Genomic DNA, 22,340 nt, shown 5'->3' with positions numbered 1-22,340 from the left:
CATGGCACGTGGCACATGTCCGCGGTGAACATAACGGCGGGCACCGACAAAACGGGAGCACGTTCCCTGTAAGATTTCCTGTTAGAGAAACGAAGATAAACTTTCCATTTATAAACTTTCTCTTTTACTTTAGATCCATATCTTTTGTCCTTGTCCCCCACTTCGAACCAAGCTAGAGACACGTTCCATTGTTCTTCGAGAAAATGCCACTCCTTTTGCGGAGTTCGTGCACCAAAACGAGACGAGAGAGAATCAACCAACCGATCGATCGATTAAACAAGCGAGGAAAAGATCTGGTCGAGAGGAACTGACCAGATCCGTCACGACGATCCATATTCTTTGCTTGAATCCGCCTTTGTCTCGTCTGCGAGGAAAACAAAAAGAATGCAATCGCTGGTGATCGATCGCAAACAAACTTTAGAAGTGGATCGAGGAGGGGAAAAGAAAATCACTCTCGATCGAGCAGCCTAGAAATCAGAGATCAAAGTGTTTCTTTCCTGGCGAGTTACAGGGATTTCTGTCCTCGACCGTGGCAACACGGAGCATGTGAGCCTCGAGTTGTTTTCACTTCTCACGGGCGAGAAAGAGGCCCCCAGCGCTGATCTGATTTGAGAAATCTGTAGGATGAGAACAAAAGTCACTGGTCATATTTACAGTACCTCAACACAAAAGAAACACATCCAGAGCCTAGCTCGACTCCGCACGAAACTTGGCTCCGTTTCAACAGCGCATTGGTGCGCTGGAGACCGCTGGACTTTCCGACTCTTCTTTCTTTCCTTCGATTAGATCCTAGTTACAGCCAATTCCTCCTGCAAGAGAGAGCAACCATTGATGAGTAAAAACCACCGAAACCGTTAGAAATGGAACGTAAACTCCGACTTACCTGCGTCACTGCGAGCCTGCGGACTGCTGCGAGTTGGAGCAGTCGTCGTCCTCAGAGTGCTGGCCGTCGAAATCCTCCTCAATTCCGCAGGAAGCATGCCCGTTTCCAAAGGCACGGATGTGGTCCTTGAGGGAGCGCTTGTGCTTGAAATCTGAGCCACAAGAGCAGTACCACAGCTTGCCGCAATTCTTCTCGTGAGTCCGCCAGTCCCCTCGCACAGCAAACGCTTTGCCACACTTCCGGCAAGGAAACGGCTTGATGCCGTGCTTCCGCTTGTAGTGCGTCTGGAGTGTCCGAAAGTCCTTGAGTGGCCTCGCACGGGGATGGTCGATGTTGTTACGGCATCCAACAGCGCAGCAGTAGCATGGAAGCCTTAGCATGGCTGTCGGCTGAGCACCTCGCAAAGATTCTGGTCCCCGCCGATACTGAGAACCATGCCCCCACATATGCATCTGGAAGAGAAACAAAGGACATAAAAGTTTGTCTTGAACTTGCAGTTTCAAAAGAAAAGAAAAGAAGTGAACCTGCATGTTGTTGTAGCGATTGAAGTTCTTGCTGCACACTGGACAAGAAAATTGTGTTGGACCGACTAAAATCTGTGCTGGAGTGGGAATCCAGTACTGTCCTTCGGAAAGCCTTCCTTTGCACCGCTGAAGCCGCTCTGCTTCGTAAGCCTTCTTTATCTCGTCGTCACTTGTCTGGACTGGGGGACCGATGCTTAGTGCCACTGTTACGTTACTGCTCCCAATTCCATCACTTTTAGTCGAATCCTGGTCTTCTTCTTCTTCATTTTCTTCCCGATACAAAGGCTGTAGGATGGGAGTCGATATTGGTAGGATTTCCTTCTTTGGATCAGCACGAGGGCCCAGGCTCAGAAAAGGCAATGTCTCCTCCTTGGAACTGGATGGCGAGGCCTGCACTGAAACATATGGGGTGTCCGATTGCTGCGCTTCTGTTTTGATCCCAGGCGACGAAGAAGCCTTCCAAGGAAATGTTTTGACACGAGCGTCGAAGAACGGAATAGCAACTGGCAGCTGCGAGACGGGTTGACTCACGTAAGGCTTGAGCCATTCCGAGAACCTGAGCGAATAGGCAGGAAGAAACCGAGTGTGCTGCTGAACCACAGTGACAGAATTCTCTCCATTGTATCTAGAGTTCATTCTCCTGCGATCAAGTAGCAAAAACGTGAGACACTCCACACATCTAAAGGCCGAAAGCCTACCTTTCAAAAGCACAGAGCTCTACAGCAAGGGCGAATTGGAATCAGAGGTTAGAGGTGCTGAAGACCATTATCGGTGTTGAGCTAAACTGGTTACATCGGCACGTGGGCAACCACATACGTACGTAGTTATCGATGTCCGCAAGAAAACACATACAGTGCGAGGACTGAGAGCTTTTGCTCGAAAGAGCGAGAGCAGAGAGGAAGAGAGAAAGAGAGTGCGAGCTAGAGTGGCGGTGTGGCAGCTCTATCGGACAACAGACGGTGTGGAAAAGGGAGCTGAATAGAGACAAATGATTGAAAAGAGAATTGCAAAGACAAGCCCGGGTGGTGTGAAGGAACGATGGAAAAGCCGGGTGAGAGTGGGACCCGAGGAATCAAAAACTGATCGGTGACACGATGGGAAGTGAGGAACGTTTGGAGCAACACGTACTCAAAACGAGGAGGAAACGTAGTCCTAGAAATTCAAGAGGGTAAAAAGAAAAACTTAGCTGATCTCGAGCAGAGTGCTTGTAGTAGCAGCAGCAGCAGCAGCAAGATCCACTTGTTTGCTCGGTAGACCTCCTTTCAACATCCTGTCAAAGCCGCCACCACCACAGGATTAGAACATATCAACAGTCTTATAGCACAACGTCACGGGAGACAGACCATCTCCAGGTGGGACCATTTTGTCAACTGTAGATAACAAGTGTTCTTCACGAACTGAGAGGCCGGTCAGCAAGACTATGCACCGCACGCTTATAGGAAACAAACAAAACACGAGTCCAAACACCATTCAGCGGTAAAGAAAGCAAAAACAAAGCTAAAGGTTTCAACCAATGCATTGATAAATACGTAGCTGCGAGTTACTTGCTACTACAAAACCAGTCAAGAAAACATGCACAGCGGAAGAAGTTGACAACAAAGAGTCGGCCAGTTTGAGACAAATGATAAATGCTTAACTTAAGGACAGCAGCATTCGCCTCGTCGAGAGAGAAAGCGATTCGTCTGTTCATGCAACGAACATAGCTGTAGCACCCATGAATGATCTATAGATCGCACAGTTAAAGTTTGCCGTGTTCTGTGAACAACAAGAAAGAAAAAAAAAGAAGAAAACTGGTAAGCCAGCTCGATGTACATGCTTAACTTAACCACGGCAGCATTCTCCTCCACCAAGAGTCTTTGATTTGTCTGTTCATGCGACGGGCGTATGCGTAGCACCCATGAATGGTCTTAGATCGCACACTAAAAGTTTGCCGTGCTCTGTGAGCAACACGAAAGAAATCAAATGAAAAAGAAAGAAGAAAACTGGTACTAGAGAGAGTACCTTGCTTGATGCTTATATGCTTAACTTAACCATGGCAGCATTCGCCTCCACCAAGAGAGTCTTGGATTTGCCTGTTCATGCGACGAGCGTATGCGTAACACCCATGAATGATCTTAGATCGCAGACTAAACGTTTGCCGTGTTCTGTGAGCAACAAGACCGAAAAAAAAGAAATTGAAAAAGAATGAAGAAAACAGGTACTAGGCTAGAGAGAGTACCTTGCGTGATGCTTAAAGTTCTTCGTAGTCAAAGGAGGCTATTGAGAAGCTGTTATCGATGCGTCCATCCAGGCTAGGCTCCCTGGAAAAATGTGAAGTACACATGGAAGAAATTTTCACGAACGACAATTCTCGGAAGATTTTACCTGGTGGAGTCAAGCCTGCCATCGCAGCGGCGCAAAGGATGCTGTCAGGAAGGATGAAATCGACATGCGGCAAAGAAGCGCCACATCTCTTTTTTAAAAGCTCGCCGATCGATCCGACCCGCCGAGTAAAAAAGATTAGAAATCTAGATCGAATCGAGGCAAGGCGAGACGAACTTACATTTTCTTTATAGTTGCCGCTCCTCGATCGGCGGCTCCAGCGCCAGAAAACAACGCGATCTTTCCCCCAATTCTTTAGAACCCTAAATCCCGTTGAAGAAGCATATACCAAAATTGTGCTTGGCCAAATGGCCAATGGTCCATGGTCAATAGAACTCCCTTCGGTAATGTCAACTTCAAAGACTTCTTCGTGTACACCTCCACCATGTGGAGGTAACATTGAGTTCCAATAGGTGGGAATATATTAATGGTTCTCTTATCAGCTAATGGATTCGCATCTAACGTCATGTTTTGTATTTTCGAGATAGAATCTAGCACAGCATCAATGGATATGCCAAGGCATCTTCGGCAAAGGCCACGTGTCCGTAGGTTTTAGAGCATATCCCTGGGTATAGGGGAGAAATTTTAAGCTTCTTTCTTCCAAAGGTCGGATTTCTGGGGACGGCGCTAGCTCCAGCGCTCTTGCGGCATCATCCGGGCGCTTAAATATCGATCGCTCGCAAGGCATCGCCACCGATCCGAGCGAGAATAGGTTCGTAAGGGTCAGTAATCCGCTAGATCTGTCCGTCGCGGCAGCGCCCGGCTCTAGCGATCATGATCGACACCACAGACGATATTGCGGAGGAGATTTCGTTCCAGTCCTTCGAGGATGACTGCCATCTCCTGGGAAATCTCCTCAATGACTGCTTGCAACGCGAGGTGGGGCACGAATTCACCGAGAAGGTGGAGCGTCTTCGCGTCCTGGCACAGGTGAGTTCTTATCTTATCTCCATTCGTTTGTGTTGTCTTTATATCTCACTGTGGCTTTTGGATTTTATAGAGTGCTTGTAACATGCGAGCTGCCGGGGTGGACGACGCATCCGAATGGCTTTCCAGAAAATTGAGGGACGAGCTGGAGAACATGAGCTCGGAGGAGGCTGTGCCTTTAACCAGAGCTTTCAGCCATTACCTCAATCTCATGGGCATAGCTGAGACTCACCACCGGTACGTGCTGTGCTTTTTCCTTTCCTTCACTTTTTCTCACTAAAAGGTGTCAACAACCTTAAATGCAGGGTGCGTCGCAACCGATCCACGCCGGTGCTGTCCAAATCCTGCGACGATGTTTTCGAAAAGCTGATTCAAACCGGTTATTCTCGTGAGGAAGTGTATGAGGCAGTGTGCAAGCAGGTCATTCATTTTCGTTGTGAAGTTTCCTGCGATGTGACGATTTTCTGTCTTCTCTGACCAGGAGGTTGAAATAGTTCTAACAGCGCACCCCACACAAATCAACAGGCGTACGCTACAGTACAAGCATGTCCGCATTGAGGTTAGAATATATTTTGTTTTGAAAAAAGCTCATGCTTATCTATCTGCGCAGCATTTGCTGGAAAGGAATGATCGACCGGATTTGACGCACGAAGAGAAAGAGCAAGTTTACGAGGATCTGGTAAACTGTTTTTCTATTGGTAGAAAGAACTGATCGGCAATGTCTTGCTTTACAGGTGAGAGAGATTACAGCCCTGTGGCAAACAGACGAGCTAAGACGACGTAAACCGACTCCTGTGGACGAAGCTCGTGCAGGTCGATTGCCTCGAGTTTGGAATATTGTTCTGATATTGTTTCTTTACTTGAGTTTAGGCTTGCATATAGTTGAGCAGTCGTTATGGAAGTCTGTGCCGCAATATTTGAGACGAGTGAGCACTGCTCTCAAAAAGGTACATATAAGTGGTTGATGATTCTGTACACTAAAAAGATTGACTCTTTAGCACACTGGTAAACCACTGCCTCTCTGTTGCACGCCCATAAAATTTGGCTCCTGGATGGGTGGCGACAGGGACGGAAACCCAAATGTAACTGCCAAGGTACTCGATTGACGTCTCGCCCCTTGGACGTCATAACTAACCGACTGATTTTTTGCAGGTGACAAAAGATGTCTGCCTATTAGCGAAGTGGATTGCTGCAGATTTATATCTGCGAGAACTTGATGCTTTAAAATTTGAACTTTCAATGAGCAATGGCAACGAAAAACTTATTCGTATGGCTTATCAAGTTCTTTCGGAAGGTATATGTTTTCTATTTTTCTTAGTACTGACGAGTAGTTTCCTTCAAGAGCATGGACAGACGGAAGAACACCATCGAAGTCATGCAAGACACACAGAGCACCATAATTTTGCGCTTCCTGTTCACCTTCCAGCTGGAGCAGATATGTGCGCTTCTACTGGTAACTATAATGCCAAACTTCTAAGCTGTCGTAATAACAAAAAGCCCAGAGGTCGATGGAGAGGCTCAATTACCGTCTTTGAAACTCCCGTTCAACCAACAAACTTATCAGGTACATCTTTGTGTTTGCTTTGCCTCTAGATTAACTTCCCTTATAACAGGCTCTGACGTCCAAAGAGGCCACATCCTCCCCTAGAGCTGTGAAAACGGAGACAGAGAACGGGCTCCCTCCAACCCCCGTCACCCCAAGGAAAAAACCCGGATCTGAAGTTCGCTCCAGCCTTGAGAAACTCTTAAATCCAGGTTTGGAAGCTCGACATATGGATTCTCCATACCGAATTGTTCTTGGACACGTGAGGGATAAGGTGAAAAGGATATTTGATTTGTTTGTTTGTCGATTGACTATCTCACATGTCACTCGGACAGATATTTAGCACTAGACGACGCCTCGAGGACATACTGAATGGTTTGCCAACCGATTACGAACCCGGCCAGTACTACGAATCAGCAGATCAGCTTTTGGAGCCACTATTGCTTTGCCACGAATCTCTGGTATGTGCGTTATATTTTGAAGTTGCCGGCTGATCCAGCGCTCTTTTCAGCAATCGTGCGGCTCCGACGTTTTAGCGGATGGAAAGCTGGCAGATCTGATTAGAAGAGTGGCAACGTTTGGTTTAACGCTGATGAAGCTGGACCTTCGTCAGGTAATGAAATGCACTTGGAAGTCCAAAAAAGCTCACACTTGTTTAATAGGAAGCCGATAAGCATACAGAGGCCTTGAATGCAGTAACTGAGTTTCTTGAAATGGGGACTTATAGTCAATGGGATGAAGAAAAGAAACTGGACTTCCTGATATCCGAGCTGAAAGGCAAACGACCGCTTCTTCCTCCTTCAATTGAGGTTTTATTTTATAATGTTTCTTTTCCTGAAAGCAAAACATTTTTTAATCCGCCGTAATGTCTCAGGTGTCCAGAGAGGTTCAAGAAGTTTTGGATACATTCCGTGTAGCTGCAGAACTTGGAAGCAATTCTCTTGAAGCGTATGTTATCTCCATGGCTTCAGAGGTCAGTCTTGTCTTCTTTTTTCTTTTTTCTTTTTGGTTTTTATAAATAATTCCCGAAATTCTGCTACAGGCTAGCGACGTTCTTGCTGTGGAGTTGTTGCAAAAGGAAGCACGACTTATTGTGAGCGGGGAGCAAGGCAGGCCTTGTCCAACCGGATCGTAAGCTTCCCAGTTACACGTTGGTTATCACTTACATCACTGTTTGTAACAGGCTCCGGGTTGTGCCCCTCTTCGAAACCGTAAAAGATTTAAGAGATGCCGGTACGGTTATCCGCAAGCTTTTACGGATTGACTGGTATCGAGCACACCTAATTGCAAATCACGATGGACATCAAGAGGTATACTTTTTCTTTTTGTCACGAGAGCTTGGATTAATCTCTTCCTCCGCAGGTGATGCTTGGCTACTCGGACTCCGGCAAGGATGCCGGCAGGTTTTCGGCAGCCTGGGAGCTATACAAAGCACAGGAGGACGTAGTGGCTGCGTGTAAAGAGCACAACATCAAAATCACACTCTTTCATGGACGAGGTGGAAGTGTTGGACGTGGAGGCGGGCCTACTTATCTCGCTATTCAATCTCAGCCTCCGGGATCTGTCATGGTATGAAGTGTTTCATGTGAGTATCCATGGTCACTGATTGTTACTTCAAATGTATCAGGGATCTCTGAGAGTGACAGAACAAGGAGAGATGGTCCAGGCGAAGTTTGGCGTCCCGCAGACAGCAGTCCGGCAGCTCGAGATCTACACGACTGCGGTACTTTTAGCCACACTCAATCCTCCAGACCCTCCACGCTCCGAGAACTGGCGGCTGATCATGGAAGAAATCTCCGACGCAAGCTGCACAAACTACCGCGACGTCGTTTTCAAGAACGAGCACTTCATCCCATACTTCCACGAGGCGACTCCGGAGGCCGAGCTCGGCAACCTCAACATTGGAAGCCGTCCAACTCGACGCAAAAAGGCGGGCGGCATCTCCCAGCTCAGAGCCATCCCGTGGATCTTCGCGTGGACGCAGACAAGATTCGTCCTCCCCGCTTGGCTCGGCGTCGGCGCAGGCCTGGAGAAAGTTTTCCTCGAGGGCCACAAGGAAGAGCTCCAGGCCATGTACAGGGAGTGGCCGTTCTTCCAGTCGACCATCGATCTCATCGAGATGGTTCTCGCCAAGGCCGACCCGTCCATCGCCAAGTACTACGACGACGTGCTCGTGAGCTCCGCGGCTCGCAAGGACCTGGGAGAGGAGCTCCGCCAGGCCTTCCACACGACCGCAAAGTACGTCCAGGAGCTCAGCGGCCACCAGAAGCTGATCGAGAACAACAAGACGCTGCGGCGGCTGGTCGAGAGCCGGCTTCCATATCTCAATCCCATGAACATGCTCCAGGTGGAGGTGCTGCGAAGATTGCGCCAGGACGAAAACAACCAGAAGCTCCGCGACGCGCTGCTCATCACCATCAATGGAATCGCCGCTGGAATGCGAAACACTGGCTGAGAGGAGCTACGGTACTCCTTTCTCTCGATTATAAATTCTTCCTGGAGGTTTGCTCTTTCCTTTCTCTTGGATTTCTCTGGTCTGATCGTTTCACTCTTTTCAGGGACTGCTTCCTTCCTTTTGCCCACCGAGTGTATGATATGGACACCGAGTATATGATTACAATAAACAGGATGTGAAATTTTAAATTTGAATTTCCCGCCACTTCTTAAAGTTAAAATTCCCGCCAGGAAAAATATTTAGGGCAAATGGTTTAGGGTTCTTCATGGAGCTCGGAGCGCCAGGGTAGGCTCTGGATTGATCAGGGCAACAATGCTGCGCTGCAGTAGCAGGCCACTGGAAATCTGTGGGAGCTTGCTGGCGCTGGCGCTGCTGCTCGGGCTAGGGATCGACACGGCGCTGGCCCTTGGCGCCATGACGACCTTGGCGGCGATGCGCGGCAGCTTCACTGACGCCAAGAACTCGTTCGCGCTGTGCGTTCTCCGCGCTGGCACAATGCAGCCTTTCTGCTGGGGTACCTTTGTCATCGACAGCAACATCTCCCCGCCAGGGAATTCCCTGATCTGGGCGATGAATGGGGGCGCCTACTTCGCTTGCGGCCTCCGGGCGGATTCACGGTCTCCTCTCTGCTGGGGGCAATCGCCAGGCAGCGATGTCCCGGACGAATTCAAGAACGTCAGCTACGCGGAGATCAGCTGTGGCGGTTGGCACGCCTGCGCTGTGCGGTCCAATTCCTCCTCCACCGCTCCAGGCCAGATCGATTGCTGGGGCGCCAGCGATTTCGGTCAGATCAGCCGCCCGGATCGCCCCTCTCAGATGGTGTCCATCACTGCCGGGGACTACTTCTCGTGCGCATTGGTTGCTTCCACGAGGCGGCCGAGGTGCTGGGGGAAGATCTCCAAGTCCGGCAACACCACGGAGGTGATTCCTCACGACTCGGTGTTCTTCCGGATCTTCGCTGGAAGAACTCACGTCTGCGGCATTTTGCTCGCGAGCCGCGAGGCTCTTTGCTGGGGGAACAACGAGTCCGGCCAGTGTGATCCTCCAAAGGGTCTCTCCTTTGCGACTCTAGCCGCCGGGATCGACCACTCTTGCGGGATCCGAGACGATTCTCACGAGGTGGTGTGCTGGGGGGATAACAAGCACGGTCAGCTGGAAGTTCCATCGGATCTAAAGTTCTCCACGATAGCGGCAGGGGATTTCTACACTTGCGGGGTGACCCTGGGCGAGCGCCAACTTTTGTGCTGGGGAAGCGCCAGAGCTCCGAAAACTATCCGAGTGAAAGATGGACTTTGCGTGGCCGATTGCGAGCACGACCAGTACGATCTCATGAACACCGACGTCAAGGACTGCGCCGGACCCGAGGAGAAGATCTGTTTGCCGTGCGCGAGGTGCAAGGCTGGGAGCTACGAGACATCGCCCTGCGTTCCTTTCAGTGACAGGAGCTGCTCTAGCTGCAAGTGGTGTTTCTCGAGGGAGATGCGCGATCATCCGTGCCGGCGAACTTGTCCAGCGCCGCGGAGCTTGTCGATCTCGGGACCGCAACCATCCGCCGCTGTAGCTTCGGAGCCAGCTGCTTTGGATTCTGGCAACGTGACCTTTCGACCACCGGGCGTCGAGCACTCTGATCAAAGTTTCAAGCGTTACCGGGACGTGACCGGAGTAATGCTGGTGATCATCATCTCTTTGGTTACAATCTTCACAACCTAATCGTAAGCGCTTTCAAACTTGCTTTCCTTTTTCTCGTTGGTACTTAACATCGAACTTTTTTTCTGCCAAAGCAGGGCAAAGTTTTGCGAGCTGACATCGAAGCGTCAGATCGGTCGGTCGGTACCAGTGAGAAAATAAAAACTACGTAAATAATCGTGGAAAGGGAAAGGGAATGTCAACCTTTGTTGGTAAGCTTTCCAGTTTCCATGTTCTCATAGGTAGATCTAACACATTGTTGTGTCAGTGCTGCTAGCTCCATAATTTTTGGCGTCCGGAAGAATTTGAGCTGGTTTTCAAGCTCTCGAATGTCAGCCATCTTCTCATTCTTACGGTAAGAAAGAATTGTTTCAGGTAGGAAAAGCTATGGTTCTCTTTGCTCTTGATTCTCAAGCTCGGATTTTTCTATTCGGTGCCTTTAAAGCCTGATGCGATGCTACAGCTGAGATCTCTTGGCCATTTTGATTGATTGACTTCCAGCTAGCAAACTCCAACAAAGACTACAGTGATTTTCATCAAAGCTCCGCGGCATCGCAGAAGGCATCGAGAATTCTCGCGAGCGCGCCAAGAAACTCCGTTAAAATTTGTTAGAGGGAGGGGATATTCGTCCGGCGGCCCACCGAAACCATGTGAGAAGCACCGAATAAAATTTGTGCCAGGAGAGCAAAAAAAGGAGTGATTTGACTCGCAAATTCTGTGCGCTCCGCAGCTCTCAATTGATCGTGAGAAAGTGACAAACGAAACGAGGACGAAAGAAAGCCCTAAATCTAAATTTCGCTACCAAATTGGAAATGGAGGAGGAAGAACAAATCCATGCTTTTGTTGCTGCTTCTACACACCGACATACACCGCCAAGAATTTAACCCATGGCGCAAAGTTCTTCGTTTCCTCTCTCTTTTTTTCCCTCTCTTTTGCCCCCAACTTTGTTTGCTTTTGCCTTTAAGAACAGGGTCTTATAATTTCCAGGCCGCGAGGAGTTCGCAAGCACGATAGAGAAAAAAAAAAAAGCGTAGAATGAGATCAGCGGTAGTAGCCACGATCTTCCTTGTGCTCGCAATGGTACCAGGTACACACCGCAAAACATTCTCCCCGAATTCTAGCTATCAGGATCTTTCTTGGGTCTCGGCATTGATTGATTTCCTGGTTTTCCCATCGCGAATCCGCGCGATCAGAGCTGCTGGGCAGCTGCATTTCCGCATAGACGCCCCAATTCGCCATCTAAGCCTTGATCTGGCCACGAGATATTTGCTTGTGGGCAGTGTGCCAATCGGGGGCAAATTCGCTTCTGGGTGACTGGATTCCTGCTCGATCGCCTTGTGGGCACTTGCATTCTTGCCTGGAATCCACTCCCCAGCCTCCAAAACCTCCGATCTCGCTGACCCAGTTGTGGATTTGGTTCTTGTCCACAGGTGCTCTGTTCCAGGACGCTGGAGCGCCTCCTCCTCCGACATGGTGCATAGCGCAGCGCCGGGCGAGCCTCGCGCAGCTCCAGGTCGCGCTGGATTGGGTGTGCGGCCCCGGACAGGCGGATTGCGCCAACATCATGGCCGGGCAGCCCTGTTTCCTCCCAGACAATTCCAGGGGCCACGCTTCCTACGCTTTCAATAACTATTACCTCAAGAACAACAAGGCCTATGGATCTTGCAACTTCTCGTTTCTAGCCACCGTGACCACGCATGATCCAAGTAAGATCTCTTCTTCTTCTTCTTTTCTGGGTTTTGGTTTGATCCTTCCTTCGATTCTACTAAAATTTCTACTTCTTTGGCACTAGGCTATGGATCGTGCTACTATCCCTCGCATCTGTGACACCAATCTCACCGAAATCTATGTATCAATCATGGATTGCTTGGCTGGGTGATCCGGGAAATACTTTTGTAATCGTTGAGTAAAAATCGAATCAAAGCACCTTATAAGAATATTCACGTTCAAAATGATGCCAGGAATATCCTTAGTGATAAGTTTGCTTATTAGGGTTTTAGCGAGGCGGGAATGGAGTGCTTGCATCCATGGCGGCATTCCATCGGCATCGATTGGCGCTATCGATGCGATAGGATATCTGGAGCTCAAATTATCGGGCCTGCGCGGCCGTTCCAGGTGAGAAAGCCCTTGGCGGCGCGGGCAAAATGCGCCAGGGCTTTGATGGATCGAGAGGAAATTTGTGGGATTGGAGGAGTAGACGCGATGCCTACATTGCGAGATCTCTGTGGGAGCAAGGTGCCTTCTCATGTCTTGGACAGGTAGTTTGTTTCCCTGAGGGCGTTTCAAATGGAATTTCTAATTTTTTCTTCTTCCAGAGCAGAAGAAGCTGGGCTTAGATTTCCAACGCAAGTCCAGATGGAGGCTCTTCCAGTGGCACTCGAGGGACGGGATTGTATTCTCCACGCACAGGTGCGTACAATGCTTGCTTTAATCCGTTTTTTTTCTTTCTACTAAGCTTTCAGCAGACAGGCTCCGGCAAAACTCTAGCATATATGCTGCCGATATTGAGCAAGATCTCGTGCCAGAGATCAGCAGTACAAGCTATTGTCGTGGTTCCCACTAGAGAACTTGGTATTCAGGTAAGGAAAGTGATTTTACTTGATGTTTCTTATCCTTTCTTTTAGGTGGCTCAAGTTGCTAGATTGCTTGGTGGTGGTGTAGTCCTGGAAGAAACTGATGAGATAGACACCACAAAGCGGACGTCAGTGAGCGTCATGACTTTACTCGACGGTGGAACCTCAAGCAGGCAAAAGAAGTGGCTGAGAGCTGCTCCCCCTCAGCTAGTAATTGGGACGCTCTTCACAGTTTGCAGGATGATCGAGACTGGAAACTTGAAGCTAAACGCCGTGTCCACAATTGTGGTCGATGAGGTAGAATAAAATTAATCGATGAATGGGAATGTGTTTAAGCAGTGTCTTCCTTGGTTGCAGCACAGGTAGATACGGCTGTGCACAAAGGAACTCAAATTCTCGTGTCGAATCTTCTCACCAAGTATTCTTTTGCGGAAAAGCGGCAAACCATCTTTGCCAGTGCCACTGTGCCTCAACACAATCGGTTTATCCACGATTGCGTCCAGAACAAGTGGACCAAGGTAAGGTCTTCACGACTCGAAGTTCAATCCATTAATGCTTTGTTCTTCTTTTGTAGCCCAAGATCGCACATATCTACGTCCGTCCAGAAGTGAAAATGCCATCCAATCTTTCTCACAGATATGTGGTAAGCTCTCCCTAACAATATGAATTCTACAAACTTGTTTTCTGTGCCTACAGATATGTGGAAACGAAGACAAACTTAGTGTTTTGCATGCGACCATCATGGCCGACGCTCCAAAAGCAGCGTTTGTTTTCGCCAATGAGCAAGTAAGTCACCATCTTTGCTATTGTCGTACTAAGGCTCCTGCTGTAGTCAGAAAAGGGGAAGAGAGAGGGGCTGGTTCCCAGAACAAGAGCAATGCTAGATTTCTTCGAGCATAAGAAGGAAGAAATGCCCGAGTCGGAGGCAAGCCAGTGGGAGCTGCTGATACTGGAGGAGTGCATGAACATCCACGCGAGATTTGCAAACTCTCGGGTAAGTTTGTGTACCAGCTGCTTCCGATCTCTAAAACCATCCACGCAGAAGCTCAAAGACAGCAAGTTCCTACTGTTTGCGACGGACTTAGCTGCCAGAGGACTCGACGTCCCGGAAGTCACTCACGTCTACAACTTGGAGCTGCCTTCGAGCACCGTGGCGTACATCCACCGCGCCGGACGAACAGCCCGCAAGCCGCTGGAAGACGAGCAGTGCGTGGTCACGACGCTGGTAAGCGAGCGAGAGGAGTTTGTGATACGCAAGCTGGAGAACGAGATCGATTGCAACTTCGAGCTCGTGAAGTGACACGATCTACTCGGGCAAGCTTTCCAGAAAACATGGATCTTTACAAATGGATCGGTCTAGTTTTTGTAAGTTTCTCGTTCTTATTCTTGTTATTGATAATCGATCGATCCATGGACAGTTGGACTTGATCTTCTAGCATTCCATGAGGAGAGAGTTCACGCTATACACGAGCACGTCATTGTGGTCCGTGGAATCAAAGGCTAGAGTGCCGCGTACCAGGCGAGAGTGGCGATTCTGGCACTGGAAAGGCAGCGTGAAGAGTTCCACCCAAGCCGCGCAATTCTCCATGCTACCGCGAAGTGGATGCCGGAACTGGATCTTAAACTTGCCGTGCTTGTCCGTGGTGGTGACGAAGCTGGAGTGCGAGCAATCCACAGCCACCGTGACCCCTGCGCATGATCTCGGAGAGTTAGATCACTGAAGAACACCAAAGATCTTTGATCCTTGGAAACGTCTTGGAGCGAAGGAATTTTCCATGCATACGTGAAATGATGAGGGAAGAGGAAGAAGTTACCGGAGAGTGGCTTGCTTTTGCCATCATCGCCACACTTCTTGCATAGAACTTGGCCGCGAATCAAGATCTTGCTTTGGCGGCAGTGATGGCCGTGGCCATGCTTGTGGCGATCACCACTGCTTGTAACAGGAACTTCTTCCTCGGGATCAGGAGTTCCAGCCGGAGAAGGGGCGAATTTACGCGATGGAAGAGAAAAAGCTGGAGGAGGAGAAAGAGGAGCGAAAGTGGAAGATGATGGAAGAAGAGGAGGAACTCCTTTTGCGGTGGTGGTGGAGAGTTCTTCCTTGGGCTGGGTCGATGATCCAGGAGCTGGAGCGCTAGCTTTCGCGGGAAACGATGAAGATCCCTCTGGAGCTCGCGCTGGGGCGAGTAAGCTCACATCCTCCTGCCCGGACGACAGCGCCACTGCTGCGTCGGAGCTCGATGGAGTCGTGGGCGATGACGATCTTGGCTTGGGCGGAATGGGATTCGGCTTTGGATCGCCGGGGCGAGGAACCAAAAGAGGATGTGGGGGAGTGAGAGCTGTGCCTCCAGGAGCTGTGCTTCCGGATTGCGCGGGAACGGTGCTTCCGGATTGTCCGGGAGCTGTGCTTCCGGATCCTGGCGACTGATCGCTGCTGGCAGAGGAGGAGAACGATGGCGATGGAGCTGAGGCAGCGAGTTCTTCCGCGGTTAGAGGGATCGTGGTGTTGCATTGAGTCACTGCTTCCGACACGACGATCAGCGAGAGCAAGAAAAAAAACTCTAGATTTCTCATTCTTTGCTCTTTTTTTTTCTTTGTTCCTCCTTCCCCGCTCAAGATTTGGCAGTGTTTTTAATTCGCCACGAATCGATAGCCGTGCAAGCATCGCTCTCGCGCTGCCACCATCTTTGCATTGCCATAGCTCGGCATTTTTTTCTTCCTTCTTTGTCCTTTCCTTATTGGGTGTAAGAGCGCATTAGGGCTTTTTCTAGGGTTTTGGGACGCGAGCGAGGCGCCAGGTACGTCGCCTACGATTCTCTGCTCGATCCTCGCCGGATCTTGCATTCTAGATCAGGAAATCTGGCTTTTATGTGATTTTCTTGCAGAATTCTTGCTCCAAATTCGTGTTTCTTCGCAAATTCTTTCTCTTGAATATTTTTCTAGAGATTCTAGTAGTAGTTCTTCTCATTCGCATTCTTCCTTCCAGAAATTTTCTTGCTTTCGTTCGTGTTCTCGAGCATTTATTCTTTCTTGTGTTTATTTTTGTTTCTACGTAGAAGAGTATCGAGTCGTACTGAAGAATCAAGGAATGAAGGACGGTGGTCGGACAACCGAGACTGAGCCTTCGGGAGGAACCAGCAGAATGTCCTTTGGTGGAGTGGAATCGGACGCTGGCGAAAGCGCTGCCTCGGATGATTTTGGAGGAAGAACAGCCGATGGAAGTGGTGGAGAAAGGAGAAGCTGTTCTGGAAGAGGTGGCGAAGCTGGAGTTTCAGCACTCTTCACGGGCGGAGGCGACAGCGTTGGAGTTCCAACCCTTTCTTCCGGCTGAGGTGGTGGCGCAGTGACCTGCCGGATGAAAGTCGAGGAAATCGGAGCTTTAGCACCGGGTGGCGGCCAAACGTTCGCCTCAACAATGGGCTTCTCAGGTGGCGGCGAAAGAACTTGTCCGTGCGGCGGTGGAAGAGCAGTCGCGGTTGGCGCTGCACCCGCAACATCGTGTCAGCTCGAAAGAGGTGAAAGAAGTCATACCTGGGGGCAACTGTCGAGGTTGGAAGCTGGGTGGAGATGGAGCTGGCGCTTGGAATGAAGGTGCCGGTACTTTGCTAGGCGGTGGTGCTAGGTGCTGCTGATGACCGCGGCCGTGTCCGTGTCTGTGACCAGGAGGAGCCGGATGCTGGTCGTGGCTTCCAGGAGAGCTACTCCTCGGGGAATGGTGGTGAGAACCTTTGGAGGGAGGATAGAAGCCTTTGCTGGGGTGATCAAAACGGTAGCGGTGGTGGTGCTGGTGGTGCTGGTGGTGATGATGATGATGAGGAGGAGGAGGAGGAGGAGATTGAGGAGCGTGGTGATGCGGAGGCGGTGGATGGTGGTACCAGTGGTGGTGCCCGTGGTGGTGGTGAGAATGAGCAGGGTGGTGGTGAGAGCTCTTGCTCGAATGGGTGACGCAAGCGGGAGGGCCGAAGACGAACCTTTTGACAACGAAAGTCGTCCCGCTGATGGCACTGATTTCTACGTCCCGGTGGAGACTAGTTTTCGCTCGACTACAAGAGTATGGGAGGGTGGAAGTCAGCACGGACACCCTGCACTTCATCTTCTTCCTCGCGTAGACGTCGAAAACATACCGCCCTCGGTAGTGGGAGTTCTGGTAATAGGTGTCTCCATCGCACGAGAGCCTCAAGGTTACATCTGGTATGGGGATACAAAATCAGCGAAGAGTTTTCCAGAGCTCGGGAAAAGTTTCAAGTACCTGAGAGCGGAGTCGGCTCCTCGGAGGAAGAGCAGGTCTTGCACTCGACGCTGCCCCTGACGTAGACGAGCTCTTCTCGACTCAGCGCTACCGACGCAGCTTGCAAGAGGCAGAGAAATGCGACGACGAGGCGAATGCTGGCCATTGTCAACGCTCCCGGTTTTTTTTTCTCTCGAGGTATGTTTCTTATAGCGGCAGCCATTTCAATCTAATAGTATTTGCGTGCTTGGCATTGTCCTGACGCCATAACTTTCGCATGCAGGTGAAAGGACGCGTTAGGTTCCCCCCAACTACAACAAACTGTTTTCACGGTCCCGGGAACCGGAAGAGTTCCGTTGGATATCGACGGTTCATGTCGAAAAGTGCGATACACGTCAGCCGCTCTAGGGTATGCATTGCGGCTCTTTGCTCGTTCGTGGTTGTCACGGAGGCCATGGGAAATGGTCCGAGCACGTCCGGAACTAGTCAGGTGCAAAGGCGTCGGAGCCCGGAGTTTCGTTTCCCATTCTTCTACCAGCAGGGATACAGAAGTGGACAGTACTTGATGAGGCTGTCCGAGCATGGACTGGGTGTTGTTATGGTGCCTCCGCAAGTTCATCAAAAGGCCATCACTATCCGAAACGATGTGAACTTGAAGAGGGGAACTCTGCGGCTGGAGGAGGATAAAGAGAACGCGGGGAAGCACTTGGTGTCGTTTTTATTCGATGCAGCCGTTCCTGGGAGGTAAGCACTTCGTTTCTTTCTCACCTCCAGCAACATTTGTTATGTGCAGCGCTTCGATCCTGTTTCTCGCTGGCCCCGGCCCGAACTTTAGCCTTGTTCCTCTGAAGCCGCATTTGTTTCGGCCTCAGCGTGTCACCTTTGACAAGGGACTGGGACAGAGGTTTTGTCAGCTTCCAGGATCAGGTGTCAATCTCTCTCTCTTTGAGGCTGACGACTTATCCAAGGACGGGAAAGATGAAGTTTTCTCTTTGGTTGTCAGACTGGAGTCGATGCCAAAGGAGCAGTCGAGCGATGCCTCGTTACCAGTCGGTGGCCCTCTGCCGCGGAGTATACACGCACAGACAACGTACGTTCTTTTGGAACGGAAGGCTAGCGGTCAATATGGAGTTCGAGTGTTGAAGCAGATCATCTGGGTTGAAGGAACACGCTACGAGCTTCAGGAGATATATGGTGTTGGAAACACCGGTGACGGACATCCTGACAAACACGCAGGCAGGGAATGCGTCATTTGTCTCACAAACCGTCGAGACACCGCGTTGCTACCTTGCAGGCACATGGTAAATCTTTTCTTTGAGCCTTTTTTTCTTGTCTAACTCTGTTGGATGGTGCAGTGTATGTGTTCCGAATGCGCCAGGATTTTGCGATTCCAAACGCAGCGGTGCCCGATTTGCCGTTGTGTAGTTGACAAGCTCTTGGAAATAAAAGTTCCAAGAGCCGAGGACGATGACTTGGAGAATAGACTCGACTAGCTCGGTGAGCTCTTCAAATTTCTTTGGAACAGACAGGAGTATAAGGATTCTTCTTTATCTTTCAGGATTTTCTACGAGAGCTTTTCTGTGCTCTACTCAGGCATGGGCTCGTGTATCGTCCGTGCTGCAAATGTTGCCGCGTCCTGGAGGAGGAGGTAGTGCCCGCCTTACAGGTGGCGGCGGTGTTCCGGCTACAGGCGGTGGAGGAGCTTGGAGAACTGGACTTGGTGTCGATGGCGAAGGGGCCAGGGAAGGCACACGCGCAACCAGATGTCCATCTTCAGAACCAGGAAATTCAACCGATGCTGGAGAGCGTGGAGCTTCTACAGGATGAGTAACAGCTTCTAGAGTCCGTGGAGAATGGAAGTATTCGGGAAAATGGAAGTCATGAGGTGACGGGGAATGAGGAAGTTCCATGGGTGCTGGAGAATGGGGAGCTTGGACGGGTGGTGGAGGATCCGGAAGAGCTTGTGGTGTCGCTGGCGGCGGCGGTCGAATTATGAGCCGCTTGGCTGGTGGCGGCGGTGAGTGCACTGGTGGTGGTGGTGGTGGTAAATTTTTGCGGTGGGGTGGTGGATTGTAAGGAAGGTGACGGGGTTGTTTATGACGACGGTGATGGTGATGGTGTCGATGATGGTGAACAGTGGGACGGTCGATGTCACAGGAACTGGGATAGAAGGCGAACCGGAGTGTTGACGGGTGTCTGATGTTGAGGGTCTTCAAGGAGGGATAGCGGGGAAGAGCTTTCGAGCACGATTTTGGCAAGGAGGACTTGTCGACTCGGACCTTGCACTTTGTGACGCTCGGCTGACGGAGGCTGAAGTGGTAAGATCCATTTGTATCGGTTTTTTCATTGATCTCAAAGTCGTCACCGCAGGATAAAACGAGGCGAACACCTGCCGGGAGAAGTCAGGAGTGTTCTTACAAAGCTGGAAAGCGAAAGCGTACGTACCTGCGATGCCTTTGATCGATCGGAAGCAGTCGAAGCAGAGGACGCTTGCGGCGAAGCTCGTGGTGGAGTGATGCTGCTCGTGGTGGTGGTGGTGGTGAAGAGCTCGAGAATCTCTCCATAGCTCCGAGGCTTGCGTGCTCGCTAGAGCGAAGAAGAGAGTGAGCAGCAGCCAAGAGGCGAGAGATAGCCTCATGGTTAAAGTCGGAGTCACTTGGACACACATCTAAGGTATGCTCTCATCCTTTATACTTCGTGACTCAAGGTTTCTAACGTTTTTGTTTATTCGTTTGTGCGTAGAGCGCAATAGCGCGTGCTGTCCTCGCGATGAATCCATTCTCTTGGCATGCAAAGGTTGGTAACAAGAGAAATCTCTCCCTCTCTTCTAATAGTTTCCTGTGTTCCAGGATTGTAGACTAGATTTGGAACGTCAAAAGAGTTACAGTGGAAGGTTATCTAGACCGAGAAGGAAACTAGTTAGATCAGCAGGGTGGTGGTGGCGGTGGCGGCGGCGGCGGTGATGGTGGTGGTACGATGGTTCTCGGTGGAAGTGGGTGAAGTGGTGGTAGCGGTAGCGGTAGTGGTGGTGGTGGTGGCGGTGGTGGAGGTGGCGATGGTGATGGTGGTGGCGGAGATGGTGGTGGCGGTGGTGGCGGAGATGGTGGTGGGGGAGATGGTGGTGGTGGTGGTGATGGGACGGGTGGCGGCGGTGATAACGATGAAAAGGGTGGTGGAACAAAGCGAGGAGGCTGTGGTTTTGGCAAGTGTGGATGACCATGGTTGCAGTGGGACTCGAAGTTAAAGCTGCTGCAGCGATAGAAATCGAAGCCTTGACGGAGCCCCGAGACGTCGATCTCCTCCACGGCGGACTCCGGGCGGCAGGACTCTGGCAGGGAGTCGCTGTCTACTCCAAGCTTGCATTTCTTGGATCTCCTCCGGTTGAAAGTAACGTCGATCCAGAAATTTCCAAAGAAGCTGGTCTCGCTCTCGGCCGAGGCGGAGCCGCACGACACTGTCACGCGGATGCCTTCATCAAACATGTCTCTCACAGTTAGAATGGAAACAGCACGAAAGAAGTGGAAGAAACAGATACCTGGAACTCCCTGCGCAGCCAACGAGAAGCAACGCTTGCAACTCACTCGTCCCGACAGCCTCAAGAACTGCAAGTCTGGATCTCGGCGAACAGGAACCGGCCATGGATTGCGTCCCGGGAGGCGATGGTGCCAAGGAAAATGCCACTGAGATGAAACTGCTGGCAAAAAAACTAGAGCGACCAGCAGATTAGCAACACTCATCGCTGAGTCACGGTAAAACTCCACCGAGAGAGGTATGTGCTTATATAAAAAAACAAAGGCCTTAACGCTCGCGCTCATACGTACCATCATCTTTGCATGCTGTTCTCTTCTTGTTTTCCGGTTGAGCTTAGTAGCGGAAGGAAAGCAGACAAAGAAGGAAATGGCTGCTCTTATTACCAGAAAAACGTTTTAAAAAGTGTACCTTGCAACGGCCTCAGCGTGGTGGTACGTCGCATCCCATCTACATTACGCTACAGTTTGCATTCTCGCCTCCTTGTTCTCCAGGGAGAATAGGCAGCCTGGACGAAGAAAGTTCATCAAAAGGGCAAACGAAGAAGAGAAAAGAAAACTTTAGCTCTCGCTATATACTTACTGTGGCAATCCATCTTCGCCGAGTTGCAATCCAGGAGCAAGCTCCGCGACAATCTCAGCTGGCGGCTGTCCGCAGCCCTGCATGCTCTGCATGAGCTCCGTGATCTTGTCGAAATCGCCTGGAGTGGTGTCGTAGACTCGGCAAAGTTCCAGGATAAGTTGGTGCTGCTTGGAAAATCGGTCGTGATCTTCCTTGCTGAGCTTGGATTTGTTGGCTTCTAGCCAAGAAGGATATCTCTCGCCAATCTCCTTCATTGGCTCGTGGAGGATTTCCTTGGAAAGGATTTGCTGCATAAAATTCCCCACCAAGGATTCCAAGTCCTGGAAGAGAAAAAAAAACATTCCTTTAGCTCAAGAACAAAGAAGGAAATGAGAGATACCTGTCTTCCTAGCAGACTTTCCAAAAGGCCTTCGTCCGGCTGTGAATCGATGCTATTGACCGTGTTCTTCGTCGTCTCAGCGAGTTTCTCTAGCGTCGCGGCCAATGGATCGGCCGGTGGTGCCGCCTTCGCCATGGATTTCTTCTTGGATTGTTGCAATGACGGCAATCCCTTCCCCAGACCCGCTGGATTCTCGCTCGGAGTGACCGGCGCCTCTTCACTCTGCCTGGAATATCCAGATTCAATCGGAACTGGCCCTCTCCTTACCTTGTCATTGAGCTCGCTGCCAAATCCCTCGTTAGATCGTCCAGAGCACCTGGAATCACGATCGCGATCAGAGAACCAGGAATTCCATCTGCGGCACTCACTGTCGAGGAGGCTGTCGAGCGATTCATCCGTGCCCGCCATGAAAAACCCTACCGCTGTTGGCCAGGCTCGAACACGCGACCTAGTTTGAATTGCCTCGATTTTGAATTTTGGCGCCACACTATGTTCTAGGGTTTAGGGTTCTTAGGATTTATCCGCCGCTGCCGTGGCCGCTCCAGCGCTCGCCATTCGGCGATTCTCCACGCCCGATGCTTGGGATGGCTCGGGACAAATCGCCGCAGCCTTTTTTGCGATGGAGGACAGATCGCAACAGCGCCTGGTAAGTGATTCTCGCCATTCACTTCCTT

At 50.5% G+C, this 22,340-nt stretch overlaps 8 protein-coding genes across 15 annotated transcripts; 5 read left to right on the top strand and 3 right to left on the bottom strand.

Moving 5' to 3' along the window:
- Positions 1-470: 470 nt before the first annotated feature.
- LOC9641676 (protein TRANSPARENT TESTA 1) lies at positions 471-3,991 on the bottom strand. 4 transcript variants are annotated; one of them, XR_002992764.1, is made up of 9 exons: positions 3,772-3,991; positions 3,626-3,707; positions 3,409-3,551; positions 2,751-3,344; positions 2,106-2,677; positions 1,408-2,047; positions 884-1,335; positions 660-809; positions 471-603 (listed from the first exon to the last, which is right to left on the bottom strand). XR_002992764.1 is itself a non-coding variant. In XM_024678313.1 (9 exons), exons 7-8 carry the CDS (start codon positions 2,041-2,043, stop codon positions 889-891), a joined length of 1,083 nt encoding a protein of 360 aa, XP_024534081.1. In that variant the 5' UTR covers positions 2,044-2,047; positions 2,106-2,677; positions 2,751-3,162; positions 3,234-3,344; positions 3,409-3,551; positions 3,626-3,707; positions 3,772-3,991; the 3' UTR covers positions 623-809; positions 884-888. The 4 variants fall into 4 exon arrangements, 3 of the variants coding, with proteins under 3 accessions (XP_024534081.1, XP_024534082.1, XP_002973204.2); XM_024678313.1 differs by lacking the exon at positions 471-603 and having other exon boundaries at positions 623-809; positions 2,751-3,162; positions 3,234-3,344; XM_024678314.1 differs by lacking the exon at positions 471-603 and having other exon boundaries at positions 623-809; positions 2,751-3,162; positions 3,237-3,344.
- Positions 3,992-4,340: 349 nt separating this feature from the next.
- LOC9641675 (phosphoenolpyruvate carboxylase 4) lies at positions 4,341-8,913 on the top strand. Its single transcript, XM_024678221.1, has 21 exons — positions 4,341-4,698; positions 4,769-4,932; positions 5,001-5,115; positions 5,177-5,254; positions 5,306-5,374; positions 5,430-5,508; positions 5,566-5,642; positions 5,694-5,789; positions 5,848-5,989; positions 6,038-6,148; positions 6,198-6,259; positions 6,309-6,512; positions 6,574-6,699; positions 6,750-6,851; positions 6,901-7,047; positions 7,113-7,211; positions 7,281-7,369; positions 7,422-7,548; positions 7,601-7,807; positions 7,866-8,740; positions 8,797-8,913. The coding sequence occupies exons 1-20, from the start codon at positions 4,543-4,545 to the stop codon at positions 8,691-8,693; spliced, it is 3,078 nt and encodes a 1,025-aa protein (XP_024533989.1). The 5' UTR covers positions 4,341-4,542; the 3' UTR covers positions 8,694-8,740; positions 8,797-8,913.
- A 37-nt stretch (positions 8,914-8,950) lies between these two features.
- LOC9641674 (putative receptor protein kinase CRINKLY4) lies at positions 8,951-11,092 on the top strand. Its single transcript, XM_002973359.2, has 3 exons — positions 8,951-10,405; positions 10,478-10,591; positions 10,648-11,092. The coding sequence occupies exon 1, from the start codon at positions 9,006-9,008 to the stop codon at positions 10,401-10,403; it is 1,398 nt and encodes a 465-aa protein (XP_002973405.1). The 5' UTR covers positions 8,951-9,005; the 3' UTR covers positions 10,404-10,405; positions 10,478-10,591; positions 10,648-11,092.
- Positions 11,093-12,389: 1,297 nt separating this feature from the next.
- Positions 12,390-14,380, top strand: LOC9637954 (DEAD-box ATP-dependent RNA helicase 58, chloroplastic). The gene is made up of 9 exons (XM_024678279.1): positions 12,390-12,637; positions 12,695-12,788; positions 12,845-12,958; positions 13,004-13,249; positions 13,315-13,470; positions 13,527-13,595; positions 13,649-13,738; positions 13,785-13,946; positions 13,995-14,380. Exons 1-9 carry the CDS (start codon positions 12,390-12,392, stop codon positions 14,250-14,252), a joined length of 1,437 nt encoding a protein of 478 aa, XP_024534047.1. The 3' UTR covers positions 14,253-14,380.
- Positions 14,381-15,402: 1,022 nt separating this feature from the next.
- On the top strand, positions 15,403-16,738 carry LOC112347376. Its single transcript, XM_024678112.1, has 3 exons — positions 15,403-15,437; positions 15,701-15,747; positions 16,006-16,738. Exons 1-3 carry the CDS (start codon positions 15,403-15,405, stop codon positions 16,278-16,280), a joined length of 357 nt encoding a protein of 118 aa, XP_024533880.1. The 3' UTR covers positions 16,281-16,738.
- Positions 16,739-17,302: 564 nt separating this feature from the next.
- LOC9637953 (probable E3 ubiquitin-protein ligase LUL2) lies at positions 17,303-20,979 on the top strand. 2 transcript variants are annotated; one of them, XM_024678262.1, is made up of 8 exons: positions 17,303-17,375; positions 17,461-17,921; positions 17,971-18,478; positions 18,533-18,674; positions 18,736-19,495; positions 19,548-19,850; positions 19,920-19,973; positions 20,027-20,979. In XM_024678262.1, the coding sequence occupies exons 1-4, from the start codon at positions 17,316-17,318 to the stop codon at positions 18,668-18,670; spliced, it is 1,167 nt and encodes a 388-aa protein (XP_024534030.1). In that variant the 5' UTR covers positions 17,303-17,315; the 3' UTR covers positions 18,671-18,674; positions 18,736-19,495; positions 19,548-19,850; positions 19,920-19,973; positions 20,027-20,979. The 2 variants fall into 2 exon arrangements, with proteins under 2 accessions (XP_024534030.1, XP_002973403.2); XM_002973357.2 differs by having other exon boundaries at positions 19,920-20,979.
- On the bottom strand, positions 18,767-19,087 carry LOC9637952 (pollen-specific leucine-rich repeat extensin-like protein 3). Its single transcript, XM_024678111.1, has one exon. It carries the CDS (start codon positions 19,085-19,087, stop codon positions 18,767-18,769), a length of 321 nt encoding a protein of 106 aa, XP_024533879.1.
- LOC9641672 (peroxisome biogenesis protein 19-1) lies at positions 19,882-22,132 on the bottom strand. Of its 4 annotated transcripts, XR_002992759.1 has the most exons (7): positions 22,035-22,132; positions 21,934-21,982; positions 21,667-21,892; positions 21,288-21,607; positions 21,117-21,213; positions 20,999-21,040; positions 19,882-20,883 (listed from the first exon to the last, which is right to left on the bottom strand). XR_002992759.1 is itself a non-coding variant. In XM_024678263.1 (6 exons), exons 1-5 carry the CDS (start codon positions 22,072-22,074, stop codon positions 21,156-21,158), a joined length of 693 nt encoding a protein of 230 aa, XP_024534031.1. In that variant the 5' UTR covers positions 22,075-22,132; the 3' UTR covers positions 20,918-21,078; positions 21,117-21,155. The 4 variants fall into 4 exon arrangements, 3 of the variants coding, with proteins under 3 accessions (XP_024534033.1, XP_024534031.1, XP_002973201.2); XM_024678263.1 differs by lacking the exon at positions 19,882-20,883 and having other exon boundaries at positions 20,918-21,078; XM_002973155.2 differs by lacking the exon at positions 19,882-20,883 and having other exon boundaries at positions 20,918-21,040.
- Between the last annotated feature and the right edge of the window lie 208 nt (positions 22,133-22,340).

The sequence above is a fragment of the Selaginella moellendorffii genome, unplaced genomic scaffold, assembly GCF_000143415.4.
Source record: "Selaginella moellendorffii unplaced genomic scaffold, v1.0 SELMOscaffold_21, whole genome shotgun sequence".
Classification (NCBI taxonomy): Eukaryota; Viridiplantae; Streptophyta; class Lycopodiopsida; order Selaginellales; family Selaginellaceae; genus Selaginella; species Selaginella moellendorffii.
The sequence above is the reverse complement of the archived record's forward strand: the minus strand, read 5'-3'. Positions and strand labels throughout refer to the sequence as shown.